We start from the raw sequence: 15,158 nt of genomic DNA, 5'->3' as shown, positions 1-15,158 counted from the left end.
TTATATTATGCATACATCCATTGTACACATCTCAAGATGTATCCCATTATCTAATCTTCTTAATTCATGTGCTTAACCTAGTTACATGAATTTAGTTTACTTTGTTTTAATTATTAATTATATTCCCCCCATTCTATAAAGATACTTTTTTTTTTTATCTATCTTAAATTATAGGTTCTTTCAAAAATAGTAGTTATTTATTAACTTACAAATGTACTCCTATTTAATATGTATTGAAAAAAGTAAAATTTATTAGTTCTAAGGATAATTTAGTAACATAAATAATTTAATTTTTAATGGACTAATATAAATGGAGGGTATATTAAGAAAAGAGTAAAGAAAATTTATTATTTTAATTATATTAATGACATTTTCTTAATACATGTAAAAATAGAAATAAGATTGTTTTAAAATTGAGATTGAAATTAGAATCAAAACATCAAAATTTGAAATCAAAACAAAAATATCAAAAAATTAAATTGAAACCATAATGAAAATTCTTAGGTAAATCCCAAAATTACACAATCTATAGTTGAAGGGGGACCCTTTGTTACAAGCAGATATTATTGTAGAGCATAGCTCATTTGAGAATTAGGAGCAATAATATAATATGCCAAATTAGCCCTCAATCACGCTAAAATAATGTCATCCGATTGTCAGAAATAACTGGCCTAAAACTAAAAGCAGTGGAATATAAAATTTAGTATATTTGATAAAATTGTTATAATTTTATTGAAGGATATATGCTTTCACTGTTTTGTGAGCGTGCAATTGAGCACATGGTTCAGATTGTGTAGTCATCATGAGCAGCATTTTCTTTTAATTAATTTTTCATGTCCAACTTTCATCTTTCTATGAGACCCAACACCATCATTCCTCATCATTATACAAAAGTTTATGACAACCAATTCTCCATATGCGCATTTTTTTTTTTATATAAAAAGCTTCATTTGTGTAAAGGGTTGAGGTGAATCATTGGTATTTTTATTTTCTACTGCTTGCTTGTGAATCATTTGAAAATCCAACTGCTGGTGACCAAAATTATAATTAAAAACTGCAACACCTAACTACTAGTCACCATAATTGCAGCTTCATGGCATTCAACTGTCCACAGCATTAGGCTTGTACACCATGAATGATGCAGTTCCAGTATAACTGAATGCCAATGCCTTTCCTGCTGACGTTGGTGGGGAGAATGCTATCTGAGATTGTTGCAGAGTAAAACCTATGCAAAAACTTTTCCTGCATAGGTTGCAGAGAAAAATAAGTGAACCAACCACTACTTATGTAAACCAAATTGCAAACCAAAAGCAACTTGAACAATTTTTCAATCATTGACAAGATAAATGGATATGGGTTCACTCCCTTGACCAGTAAGAAATTCAAGACTCTTCTCAAAGATTGACTCATAGTTGCTTTGTTATTTTAGAGAAATTTACAATTTAGTAACTAAGCTTTACCCAATATTACACTTTAATCCCTAAATTTTAGAAAATTAATTATTTAATCCATATATTTTACACTATATTACACTTTAATCCACAAGATTCTTAAAATTAATTATTCAGTTTCTGAATTTTACATTATATCACATTTTAATTCCTGTAATTTTAATATATTTAACAATTTAATCATTCTTTCAATGAATGAAATTATTATAAACATTAAAATTATAGAGATTAGATTGTTCTATATATTAAAATTAAATGGACTAAATAATTCATTACTCAAAATCTGAAAACTAAAGTTTAATATACTGCAAAACTCAAGAACTAAATAATTAATTTCTCAAAACCTAAGGACTAAAATGTAATATAGGACAACACCCAAGAACCAAATTATAAATTTTCCATTATTTTATGAAATAGGGAAATGCCAACCAATCAAGCTCATATAAACTCCAATTTTCAATTGCTGGATTTAATAAAACTGTAACCACATAGTGCAGCTCAAAAATCAATTTCACAAGTTGAGAGCTGACATTTGTTCAGGTTCAAGCTTTTGTGGGCTACCCTCTCAATAACGAGTGAAGAATTCCATCTACCTGATCAATTTTCTTAGCTTATATCAGCGGCAGTAATATATGGAGCAAAAAGAACTACAAATGAATTGCAAGTTTATTAAATAGGCATGTGTGGAGCTTATATGCGGAAGAGTAATCATAAACAGCCAAGTCAGTTAAAGGTACATAAAGAATGAACAGAATCATAATACAAGTTGAAGGCCCGTACTTACCTCACAGCATCCAGTAACTGGGCGGCAATGCGCTTTCTTCTGTTAGAGGGACTGACCCAGATTGCTCTAATGCCACAAATAGCGGATACAGCGTTCTCTTCACAGACAATAGCTCCATTGCTCTTCCTATCCAACACTTCAAGAGAATTGACAGTGGGGGCTTTCTTTGTGGTTTCCCTCTGCAATATGATTTCCCCAAATCGAAGAGTGGTTGAATCTGATTTCGAATCCTTTTTAGTAGCATCAGATCTTTTATCCACTGAACAAGGAAGGACTTTGAATGCTTCTTTTATTGGTTCAGCAACTAAACAACCAGCAACTCTCTGAGAAGATATAAATAGATACACCTGCAAAAAAATGAGGGAGAGATTCCAGAGAAAGGAAATCAAGATTTGTTCTACTTCCAAAACACAGGAAAAAGATGGGGACAAAACTTACCAAAGCCCACATGAGAAAACTAGAAAGAAAATTAATCAAACACAAATAGAGCGAGTATTTGTATTTCAAACAAAAACCACAATAGCAATTGGAATATGTTCTGAACACTAGTTCATATTTAATTGAAAATTCCTAATTCAAAGCATTATAAAAAATTGATTACAATTTGATAATTGTCAAGAAACCTCTTGCCTTACAGAGCTTATGAAAAATCCATCCACCACCAAGTTCAATTTCCATCATCTTTACAACCTCCTGTACCTGCCAAAAAGAATAGAACCCCAGTTAAAAAGTAGACCGTACAGGCTTCTGCACTGAAAACACAAGTATCAGGCACATGAAAACTAAATTTCATTATAGATCCACTGAAAACCCAAATCCAGAATCTGAAAGACCTACTGCAAACCTTATTTCTCTGAGCAGGAGGGTCACTGCCTAACACCAAAACAATGCGGCCCAACTCAGAGCAAGGCATATGAACGACCCTTTCATTCCCGCAACCCTATAAATTCCACAAGATAATAAAAATAATCATTAAAATAGACCAAATAAACTCATTAGCTGTGAAAGTGTCTAGAAATATACCTTGTATTGAACCCCGTGAGTGTAATTCCTGTGTAATGTTTTATGGTTCTTCTCATCCTCTTCTTCCCCAGGAGCATATTTAACCCCACATGCGGAACATGTACGGAAATTGAAATCAGATTGACCCAAGTCCAAATGGAACTGTGCATAGCTTCTCTTCTTGTTGAGAACTTTCCCAGAACTCCTCGATTCTGGTTTCAGACACAGATCCTTTGAAATGGGTGTTGTCAATACATTACTTCCAGGTCCTTCATTGCCTTCAACTCTTTTGTTTCTGGCCAAAAACCCAAAATTTAACAAATACGCAGAAAGCCAGTTGGTTTATAACATAACCCATGCTGTGAAAAGCTGTATAATACCATTGCTTATCGATGTTTTGGAAGAAAATATGAAATGAATATTAAACTGTTGATTATTGTTTTGTGGAATAATTTTTTTTCCCTATAATTTTTCTCAATGGGGATTATACATCAAACCATAAAGAACAAAACCTTCCCATCAAAATCCATTAAAAAAAGAAAAACAAGAAGAAGAAGAAGAAGAAGAAGAAGATTAACTCAAAGAAAATTCGTACCCTTCGTTTGATTGTGGAGCTCTGCGTTTGTAAGTATTGACAAATTGGTGCTCAGCAATCTCCCAAAGCGCCAATTCATGGTCATCGTCCTTGAAAATCGAAGGCAGGTCCTGGCCAGATTTTGAAGAAGAAGACGATGAAAATGGCTTGAAGAAGGAACTTATCTTGGACTGCATTGAATCCTGTGTTTTCTATTTTCTGTCAGTAAGTAAGACATGGGATCCCAGTAGCGCCAACACGTGTTTCTAAGATTTTTTTATTTCCCGCCCATTTAATTAGTGTAAACAGATTGAAATTAAGAAGAAAAAAAAAACGCTGTTCCCGACCCGCCACAAAATATTACCATTTTTAATATTTTATTTAATTTTATTCATAAGTTATAATTTAAATTCAATTTAGCTAAAAAATTAAGAAATTAATTAAACTTTTACAATTAAATTAAAAAAAATAATCTTCTTAATTTTTTTTATTTAAATCCAAAAATTTAGCTTATAACTTTTAATTTTTATTTTTTTTGGGTACATTTCAAAAAATAATTTACTAATCGATAATTATTCACTATTTTTTTACCCATTTATCGACTTATTTAAATTAAAATTTTTAAACTAATTTAGATAAAAAGCTAAAAATAAACTAGGAATTAAATTGAACATTTTTTTGGGTAAATTTCTACTAACTGCTGATTATTCACTATTTTTTTACCCATCTGTCGACTTATTCAAATTTCTCTGAAGATGAACAAAAAAAAAAGATTGGCAAAAAAGGACATGTTATGTGCTCAAGTTTTGACATGAAATATTATATCCATTATGGTTCCTCTATATGTACAGCAAGAAAATGAATGGAAAACGTTATCCCCTTTAATTCATCTTTTACTATATTCCCAAAATTGTAAATTTCAAAATTTTAGGCCATTGCAAACTTGTAGTGCAATAAACTAGGGTAACATATCCTGCTTTGCTCTTTGCATCTCTTGATCTAATGAGCTTCTAACAGTCTTTAGTTGCTCTAACGCATATTGTATTCTACGCCTTTCCCCAACAGTTAGACTGCTATCCTCCAACTGCAAAAGCAGAAAAACAGATGCATGTTACAACTAAATCACATACACTTTGTAGCTGCTAATTTCAAACACATTTGAGCAAAACTATACCTTTAATGAGCGTATGCTCTGTGAAACATGATCAAACTCAGCCCTCGATGAAGAAATAATTCGATTCATCTTATCATCCTTATGCATCAACATTAGGACACTAACAATATCATTTATTCTACTTTCAGTTATCATTGAACCCATCCCATTCAACACAAGATTCAAGAGCTTTCTACTACTTTCAAACATGTAAAAGCTAGGAACAATATAGTCCATCAGCGTTCGAAAATGAGCTCCCTTGGGTTCTGCATCAAACCCTCCCATACACTGCAAAAATGTGAAAACAATTTCAACACAAACCACCTAGAATCAGGACAACAAAAATAATAAACTTATAATGACTTCTTCATATTCCAAAAAAGGACTTGAAAAGGGAAGAAAATATGACATTTTCCCATTCCAGTTACTAATATATATATATATATATATAGAATTCAGGTATAACGAAAAAAATTCAGTTATATACTGTTGAGTGCCCCCCTTTCTCCTTTCTGCTCATGTAGGTAAGATACACACATTAAGAAAGTATTAACATGTCGAAATCTTTACTGAACTCGAAATACATATAGTTGACAGCTAATAGTAGATGCAAAATGAACGTAACAAATTCAGGTATTGACCATGACAGGCCTGACTGGGGCTTGGGCTCTCCAAATTTAGGGTTTTCTTCCTCCCCCAACCCCGCCCCCTCCTTTTTTTTTTCTTAAATGAAGAGTACAAACTAATTCCACAACAACTCTAAAGATGACAAAAGATGTTATGAATATCAAAACAACAAATAAAATGGCAGGTCTTCCAATAAACAATCAATTGAGGGCAGATATTACATGAGAGAGAAATACTCACATGCACAACGTCAATCAAGTAGCTTGGAATGAAATTGCTCAAATTGATAATACTTTGTTCAGAAAGTCTTGTGGGTTTGGAGTCTAGCCTAACAAGTATCCTTAGCATAGCACAGGCATTGTCTAGAGGGGGCTTTAATAACTGAAATATAAACAATGACAAAAATATAAGGCCTCAAGGTTGCAAGGAAATTTTAAATTTTTAAGGACAGATCAAGATTCATTTGCTCATTTAGAAAATTTCCTCTAAAAAGTTTTCAGTATTATAAAACCTTACAGTATAGTGTAAAGAAAGAATGAAATGAACAAAATGAGACCGATGCAATTAACTTACAATCTGCTTTAGGATTTCTCTCTCCAATAGAAAAAAAACTAGGGAAGCATCACCCATCTGTTCCAGGCATGAGAAAACAACACCAATCAATTTCTTGAAAGTTCCACGATTTGAGAACTTTGTACCTTCCTCAATTGCAGAGCGAATATTTTCTGCAGACATCAATAATTTCAGATAGAAACTAGCTAAAATCATTCATCAAATTTGCTTGCCAGTTGCAATGCTGAATTTACTTCTACATACCTGGAAAAACATTGAAACGGGTGACCAGCGTGACAAAGAAGCTAAGGTGGTCCTGTATCTCAATTTTGCCGCGTCTAAATATTGAATGCAAATGTTCTATGATCAGAAACAAGACATATTCATCCAAGTCAGGACCTGACATGCAAAGGAAAAGAAGATGGGAAATTAATAAATTCCATGACATTCAATAGACATGGATAGTTTTTTCCTTTATTAATATCATGTGCGTACCCTTCTTTAATGCCCATAACACGTTGTCAAGAAAATTTACTGAACGCCTCAATGCGATAGGATATAAGATCATATAGCTTAGACATTCCTAAACATATAATTGACTACCTTGTGGTGGGAAAAAAATTGTCAGCTTCAACTTCAAGGAAAACCTTATCTTCCAGGAACAATAATGTATTTCAATAATATCATGATCCTAACCTTCAGAACTCAGGAAGTAACTTCTTTTCCGATATTTATGTAAAATCAGAATTAGGCTTTTTTTCGGCTTGATGCCATTATCATTATACAATCCACACAATGAAAACTTTTGCATCTTAATGAGACGATTTATGCTACATAAGTGAGCAAATGTGCATGTATACATAGATATGGGTTTTCTTGCAATGCCTGCTATAAAGTTTTCAATGACTAAATCAGGAGGAGGACCATCAAATATGAAACTAAATAATATAACAGCCTGATACTTCATAAATGTAGGTAATTCAGCTATTTTATACTAGATCCTCAAAGCATCAACAGCAGGGGTAACTAAACCAAGCTAGCCAACACTGTAAATTAATGGACAGGTAATACTCACGGAGGCAACATAAAGTTACTGACGTCAGCAAAGGTGAATCTAGGTGAGAAAAGTAAGCAAGACTATAGATGGAGAGTTTTTGACACTCCAATGGAAGCCTTGTGAAAGGACCATAACATTTATCCCCTGTTAAATAGATACAAGCATGACAAAGAAAAAATTAATTACGCTGAGATAGGCATGTAACCAGCATGAAATTGTTAATCAATCAGTAGTAACCTTCTTGATATGTGCAGTAAAATTCTTGTAGCGACTTTTGCACCTCTTCGTATTCCTTTGCAAGGAAAGAACCCAGTGAAGCAAATCGACCCAGGTCAAGCAGAAGATGCAACACAGCTTACAAGGATGAGTGCATAAAAAGGGTATCAAATTGTCGCTGAGTAATGTTGCAAATGATAATTATTCTTTAGCTTGTCCAGATACCTCAGAAGAGGATGGATGCCTATCACCGAGCAGGATTAACAACACAGGTAGCTCTCTTATCCAAGTAATAAGAGGGCCCACTACTTCTGGATCATATCCATCTGGTTGCCACATTCCTTTTCTCTAAGAATTTTACAAAATACATAAGAGAGAGAAACAAAACACAGATTCAGTGGTTTGCAGTGGAAATTGCCTAGCACAAACGCTCACAATAGGAATAACATTTTAGGGAAAGGAACAGGCCTTTCTTGGGGTCAGGAGTTGAGCTTATAGAAAAAAGCATTTCTTCAATTGCGGCAAGGCAAGCCAATTTTACTGAAGACTCTGGTTTGCAATCAAGGAATGTCTTTGTAAATGCCTGCAATTGAGATTTGATTATTTAAAATCCTCACTATCAGTCTTAATGATTCTTGAGGGAACCTCCAGATATTTGAGAACAAAAACCTCGAAAAAGGAACCATCAAACCAAGAATAGATCTCATGACCAAGAGGGATCCAATTGACATAATTTGCTGAAAATAAGAAATTGTCCAATTCTTGAAAGTACAAGTCTAACCTGTAGAAGGCGAGACTTCCAGTCGCCTTTCACTTGTGCTACAAGTTTTGGCATAAAATGAACCAGTGTAAGCATCTGCTTTTCTCTGCCAGACCTTGTTTCACCGTGGATCTGCAGAAAATATTAATAAAGAAATAAATGCAGACACATACAAGATCTGTAAGGTACTAACAGATATAATGTCCCCTTGGTCATAAAAGAAAAAAATGGGGGGTGGGGGGAGGATTTCAATTGAGAACGCCAGAACATCTCAATAACTAATTCAGAACAGTGTTTTTCTTTTTAAAGGACAAAAAGTGTAACTGAAAGTACTTAAATTAAAAGCATAAAACCATTTCTTAACAGAAAATATGTGAAGTTATTTGGTTTTCAGCTTTCCATATAGTTAACTAAGAAGGGTGCAAATGCTTTTAACATTGAACTACAACAGAAGCTACTTTAGAAGTATTCAGCAAACATTAGCTTCTCAAATTCTAAATGGAGGTTACTTCAATTCATAACACAGTAATAGGCATGCACACCTCCAGAAGAACCTAATAATAATAATAATAATAATAATAATAATAATAATAATAATAATCTCTCCAGGATGGCGTGATTTTAATTGTGATTGGCAGATTTATTGTTTATATTTCATCATGAATTCCTTCATTTCTAAGTAATCTTTCTTTTCATATTCAGTCAACCATAAGCCTGCCCCGAAGCCTTATACGACTTTCTACTAAGTCCTATCAATTATAAATTATAAAGCACTCCAAATTTCAAAGGAGGGTACTCTAATAGATTCATCTGCAAGAAGTTTGGAGCCATAGTTATGAATGAAATTATCAGAAAATCAAGTGTTTCATCTTATATTCTTATATTTCAATTTTCAAGTGACTTCTATCCTCTGGCTGCCGCTGAAGGTAGCTCTTGACATTTTTCTGCTGCCCTTATGATGTATTAATCAAAATGATTGTGTGACTTGAAGCAGTCCTAGCAAAATATATCTGACTACTCTATTTCCAAGAGCATTATAAGTTCCTATAAAAATGCACTACCATGAAATAATTCTAAATCCATTTAAGAAGGAATAAAGCATCATATTGATTACTAATTAATAGGCCCAAGATGCAAAGTTCTCTGGATGAAGCTCTTCACTGACATTTCTGGGATAGCAATGGCATGCAAGTCAAGAGTGTCAGACCTTTTCAAGCAGTGCATGCTCCATGAATGCAAGAAATTTCTCTAGTAACTCAGCAGGAGGGCGGATCCATTCATCTAAGTGCAAAAATATTTCAGCAATCACAACATTCAGGGAAAAATATCGATCATCATCCTGCCATTGAAAACAAACGATAAGTTACTATGACAGTGAGAAGAGTTAACAGCAATTGATACGTGTAGAGAGTCTAAGGTAGAATAGAAACTGTAAAGATATGGGAGAAACACATGCAGTAGGGGGAAAAAAGAGCTATATTTCCATTTGTTCAGTGGAAGAGAAACAAAGGAGAAAAGAAAAATGGAGAAAGCACTTTCCTCCCAAAAAGCTCACATTTCTAATCCCTCCACAAATGTTAAAGAAATTATCCTTATACATTTCAACCTCCTGAGTCTCCCTTTCTCTTTCTCTCTCTCTCTCTCTTCTTATTCAATCTTGGTACAACACCATCTAATATTGGGAGTACGACAAACAAAAGTAAATAAATATGGTAACACTTATTACCACGAATGCAAAGAATGTGCTATCAGTTATAATTATCAGATGTGAATTGATTTCTCCACAAGAATAGGAAGCCATGCAAACAATGAGCTAAATAACAAAATAAACAAAAAGTAGCTAACGACTCTCAAAATCATGTTAAATTGAATATATATAAATCAGAAATGATAAGGTTGCTGGTATTATTGCCTGCGCAAAACCACATGTATTTTTATATTTGGAAACACATACATGGCCATAAATGCAGAAACTGAATGATGGCATTGCGAAATGTAATTCTACAAAAACCCATAGAAAAATAAGAACGTGGTGCTGAGCAATACCAGCAAAATCTGTAGGCCTCGTAGGCTCATAAGCATGCAACACGCGCCTAGGGACTTCCTATCAAATTGAAGAAGAGATTATTAGAAAATAATAGGCAATAAGAAAGGAAGAAAAAAAAAAAGACTGAAAAAACTTCTACTTTGCAATTAATTTTTGGAGAGAACCTTCTTGAATGTGTCAACTTCTACTTTTTTAGATGGCAACAGTGACAAGCAGCGCAACAAACCAGCAAGCACATTCTTGAGCCTGCCCTTGTCTTCTAAACAGAACTGGTTCTTCCGCAGAATATCCGCATAATTTTGAAGAACCTGTTAATGAACAACAAATGAAACAACATCATTTGCAAACATCTTATCAACTAAAGTTAATATTGACAATATCTCCTACTTTTTCTAAGATTCGATTATATATGAGGTTGATTGACAACTGAATGTGTACTTGCTTTGCCACTAAAAGAAGTCCTATAACTTAATGCACATACATATTGGTTCACTTATAACCTAAACATGCAGGTAGAAAACTAGAAACACAAATTAATCTTGAAGATTTAAAGTAAAAGAAAGATGTCCCTCAAGCAACCATAAAGTGAGAAACTACAATAATGTATATGTGGTCATTATGCACTCTTATAGTTATACCATGTATAAATTGTTCATTTTCCTTTCTATTTCAACAATATTATGACCCATTGTCTTGTAATTTTATGAGAAATGAATACTTCCAACAAAATTTTGACATTTGGAGTCAAAACATTATGCAGCTTCGACCACCAGCTATTGGACATCAATAGCGTGTGTGTGTGTGTGTGTGTGTGTGTTAAGAAATGAAGCATCAATGATGCACCCCATATGTCTGAATAGCATGATCCAAATTAAGATACCTTTTCACCATGCAAGGAAAACGCAGCTGGATAATGCTGTACAATGAGATAAAAAAACTTGAAAGCCATAAGCCGAACTTCAATTGCTAAATTTGCCATTGCGACAAAAATGTATCCCATCATTAAATAAATGAAAGGCATATCCTGGACAAGTAGAGCGGAGAAACAACTGTTAAAGCAAAGGACGGAGTAATGATGATAAAGAATAATACAACAACAATCAATGACAAGATGCCTCATTGGAAAGGCAAAAGAACCATACCCAAAGAAAAAAAGAGAAAGAGAGAGAGAGAGCAAATGGTTATCCCTCATTTTATCCATTATCGTGTTACCAGACATCCATCTGCACATTTGCATTTCCACCACACTCATTTTGTGGGTGTGTTGTACATTAGGTGCACAACATTCACTCTCATGCAATATAGCTGGCCTAACCACAATTCTAAAAAACTTGCTTTCACTTTGTCAAGTATCCTATGGTCGCATAGAACACTCGTCGCACTCCTCCATTTCATCCATCTTGGTTTGATCCTACAAATTACATCCTCATCCTCATCTATGAATTATTCCTCAATGTGAAATGAAAAGAAACTGTAAATATTTATTCTCGTTTGAGGATGTATTCACATACAAACAAACAGTTTTCTGACCTGGATATTGACTCTGCAAACAACTAGACAACAGAAAATTCTACCAATGCATTGGAAAATCCGTATTAGAGGAAAGAAACAGGGCACCCATATTTCTTGACTTTTCTAAAATATGTTAAGATGCAAATCTTTGTCGTTTTGAAATTATTACTCCATTCAAATCCAAGAATCATTAGGCATCTTCAAGATGTAAACTATTAGAGGAAATTTCCAGTTCATATCAACTATAAGTCTTCAAAATGAAAGAAAAAAACACTATAAATAAAAGTGATAAGCACTAATTTATGGTCCTAGGGTAGGAAGTATAGTATGAATATGTTTCTAGTCACTAATTTTATACGAAGTGGACATGGTCAAGATTCATACATGACAATTTGTGCATAGAGTGTGCACAACTTTAAACATTTTCCCTGACGTCAAGCACAGAAAAACCCACACAAACACTAAGCAATAGAATCTTCCAAGAACTGTTTTTCTAGCAATATCAATGTGCTCCAAACAAGCATTAACAGAATGATCAAATACAGTTGTCTCATGCTATGGGTCATAAACAGATAGATGGGAAACTTGCTATCCCAAACAATAAAAGAAGTTACAATAAAGAAGTTAGACTGCAAAATGAAATAAAATAAAAAAGTGTTCACCACACAGAACTTATGGAGCCAAATTTAAAGACTTCCCTTTTAAGGTGTCCAATTCACAACCACTACAAGTATGAGCTTTCAAGCAGTAGCAAAAATGGAGAATTACCTCATTGCAGGTAGGAAAAATTACTGATTTGAGAATTTGATAAAGGGTTTCTCGAACCATTTTATCCTCATCTCCAAAACGTCCACATAGTTTTTGTATAACTTCATGCGTGTTCAATTTTAGCTCTTCCGGATACATAAGGAATAAATCCTTCATACCCATCAATGCATCTGCAAAAGGAATGGGATATAATAAACAACAAAACTCTTGTCAGCATCAAAGACTCATGAATCCTTCAAGTAATTTAATTGGTAAATTCAATCAAAGATTCAAGAACCAATAGTGGAAGCACTAAAGCCTCCACATTTTATGATTCACATGACCAACTTACACATATGATTTGACTTTAAAAATTAAACAAAAAAATTCCCCATAAACATAAAAGAATAATTCAGTAGTCAAGTAGATAACAAAGACAAAAAGGCAGACAAATTTTCAGCCGTAAGAGAAACCAGTATTCAGTTGAACCATTGGAAACATTGATTTTCTAGCAGATATGCATGCAATGATATCATCATCCTTTTACTGTTTTCTAAGAACCAATGTTTTCCCAAGGGATAGGAATAAAATTACTCTTAAGTTCCATAACATATAGTATGTCATTTACTTGTTTTGTTTCCCACCTGATACCCAAATGAGGATATTCTACTAACTTCTTTTCTCCAACATTTCCTGATAACCAGAGTATTATATTTTCAGATCTCATTCACTACCTTGAACTTTTAAAAGGAGGCCGTTTACAATAATGCAAAAGTGCAGTAGTAATGAGGCTACCTTTACGAACTTTTGCATTGCGATGGGAAGTTCGTTGAAGAAGCTCTTTCAAAGTCAAGCCATTCTTGCTCACACCTAAACTCATTTTGTCTGATGCCACACTTTGCTCAGGAATAATAATTGCTGCCCATAATACATTCAAGTAAATTTTCGACAATCGTATTATTCACAGAAAGCCACTTATAACTGAACATAATAGCATATAAAAGATCCATTCATCTTAGAAGATATTGGTTGTAAAGGCATGAAAAACCATTGGGATTTCATTCTTCTTGGACATACTATACTAATAAAGTTACAATTTTACGTAATTACATTTTAACTGTAGTTCTGTGGAAGGATTTATTGGATTAACACATAGAAATAACTTTCTTTAAAGATAAATGCTATCAAACGATACATCTATCATTTGCTTTAGCATAGGGAAAAAAAAAAAAAAGAATCTAACCATTTTTTTTTTCTTCAAAAAGAATATCTACAAGTGAAAGAAACAATTTCAGAACTTCCACTGCATAAAGACACGTGAACACCTTTAAAAGATGCACAGTTAATTGACAATGATTTAACTTTCTCTGTTTCTTCTCCAAATTTCCCATTCTTGTTCCTTCAAGATCATAAAAACATTAGATTTCCAGCCACAATTGTGATTCTCATCCCCTCATTTATTCACAGTTTTGCGGCTAGAAAAGATGCCCACTTAGGATTCTTTCTTATCAAGAAACCCGAATACCCATCTTAGAATTCTTCGAGATTAGGTTAGGTGTGTTACCCTCTTGAATCGGCAATCAACTGTCCACAGAATCGTTGAGACTCAGGATCTTGCAGCTCCAATACGAAATGTTGTGGCAGAGCCACAACCCAAAGGAAACGATAGAAAATAGAAAAAATGGGAGAAGAAAGGAAAAAGAATAGAAGAAAGATTGAAGAAAGACGAGGAAGAGGGAGAGGGAAAAAGGATTTCTGAATTATTTTCAACACAGCTTTATACATTATTTATATATTTAGAAGCTACCGTTACTCGGTATTCAGTTACAAACAACACAGTTATATCCAATCAAACTAAGCTCATCTGCCTCCATCAACTAGCAATGGAGAAGTTGGAAAAGTGTATTTAAATCCGAAGTCTGCTAACAACTGGGCACCTAAACGACGCGTCGTTTCGAAAATCTAACAATTTTTTCTTCAAAAGGAATATCTTCCAGCGAAACAAACAATTTTGCGACTAATTAAAAAAAAAAAAAGAAAAATGCAAAGCCTTATATATTTTATTTTACCTTTGAATTTAATTTCAGTGTTTGTAGCATTCTTAGGAGGTGGCAATTTCCTGCCAAGCTTCCGCTTAATTTTCTATAAACAATAAAAGAAATCTATCAATAAAAGGCATAAAATTCAGCATGTAAAACAGGAATGGTAGAGTGTTGCTAGCAATTACCTTGAAATCGACACCACGCTTTTGCTGCTTTTTTGAGGAAGCCTTAGTTTTTGCCATTTTCACTGAAAAAGTAACACAGAAAGAAAAAAAAATAATGATAATACTGAATTAGAAAAACATTAGCTATCTTAAATCGATTAGGAAAATACTATTTAACATAGAATACCTTAGTTAACTAATTTTAATTTAAATAGGATTATTAGTTTATTAAAAACTCTCGTCACTTCAGGACTGTTGAAAGTATAATTATATTTTTATAATATAATTAATAAATTTTATTTTTTACATATTAATTTAATATTATTAATTTTATGCTTTTTAGGTATTTTTAATATTTTTATTGTAATATATATATATATATATAATTTATTAATTATTACTTTTCTTAAGACTATTATATTAATGTTTTATGTTCCGTATGAATTAAAAGAATAAAGTAATAAATTATA

At 33.1% G+C, this 15,158-nt stretch overlaps 2 protein-coding genes across 2 annotated transcripts; both read right to left on the bottom strand.

The window, feature by feature from the left end:
- Positions 1-841: 841 nt before the first annotated feature.
- On the bottom strand, positions 842-4,046 carry LOC131168883 (protein CHROMOSOME TRANSMISSION FIDELITY 7-like). Its single transcript, XM_058147386.1, has 6 exons — positions 3,833-4,046; positions 3,259-3,532; positions 3,080-3,175; positions 2,866-2,934; positions 2,236-2,582; positions 842-1,242 (listed from the first exon to the last, which is right to left on the bottom strand). Exons 1-6 carry the CDS (start codon positions 4,006-4,008, stop codon positions 1,101-1,103), a joined length of 1,104 nt encoding a protein of 367 aa, XP_058003369.1. The 5' UTR covers positions 4,009-4,046; the 3' UTR covers positions 842-1,100.
- Positions 4,047-4,615: 569 nt separating this feature from the next.
- Positions 4,616-12,516, bottom strand: LOC110659077 (uncharacterized). The gene is made up of 15 exons (XM_058147772.1): positions 11,104-12,516; positions 10,388-10,531; positions 10,131-10,280; positions 9,903-9,989; positions 9,384-9,515; positions 8,198-8,308; positions 7,909-7,999; positions 7,644-7,757; positions 7,438-7,557; positions 7,219-7,344; positions 6,408-6,542; positions 6,165-6,316; positions 5,832-5,972; positions 4,986-5,252; positions 4,616-4,895 (listed from the first exon to the last, which is right to left on the bottom strand). Exons 1-15 carry the CDS (start codon positions 11,473-11,475, stop codon positions 4,770-4,772), a joined length of 2,268 nt encoding a protein of 755 aa, XP_058003755.1. The 5' UTR covers positions 11,476-12,516; the 3' UTR covers positions 4,616-4,769.
- Positions 12,517-15,158: the final 2,642 nt, after the last annotated feature.

Source organism: Hevea brasiliensis, chromosome 5, assembly GCF_030052815.1.
Source record: "Hevea brasiliensis isolate MT/VB/25A 57/8 chromosome 5, ASM3005281v1, whole genome shotgun sequence".
NCBI classification, from domain to species: Eukaryota; Viridiplantae; Streptophyta; class Magnoliopsida; order Malpighiales; family Euphorbiaceae; genus Hevea; species Hevea brasiliensis.
This window is presented reverse-complemented; position numbering and strand designations above follow the sequence as displayed.

Bases quoted from the DNA above. Each gene is read 5' to 3' on its own strand.
- LOC110659077 (XM_058147772.1), bottom strand. From the start codon at position 11,475: ATGAGTGTGGTGGAAATGCAAATGTGCAGATGGATGTCTGGTAACACG. The intron at 8,000-8,197 runs GTTAGACTTGTA...TCTCAATTGCAG, and splicing joins GGAAGTCTCGCCTTCTACAG to GCATTTACAAAGACATTCCT. The intron at 6,317-6,407 runs GTATGTAGAAGT...TGATGTCTGCAG, and splicing joins CCGTTTCAATGTTTTTCCAG to AAAATATTCGCTCTGCAATT.
- LOC131168883 (XM_058147386.1), bottom strand. From the start codon at position 4,008: ATGCAGTCCAAGATAAGTTCCTTCTTCAAGCCATTTTCATCGTCTTCT. The intron at 3,176-3,258 runs GTATATTTCTAG...TGGAATTTATAG, and splicing joins CTCACGGGGTTCAATACAAG to GGTTGCGGGAATGAAAGGGT. The intron at 2,583-2,865 runs GCAAGAGGTTTC...ATTTTTTTGCAG, and splicing joins TTTTTCATAAGCTCTGTAAG to GTGTATCTATTTATATCTTC.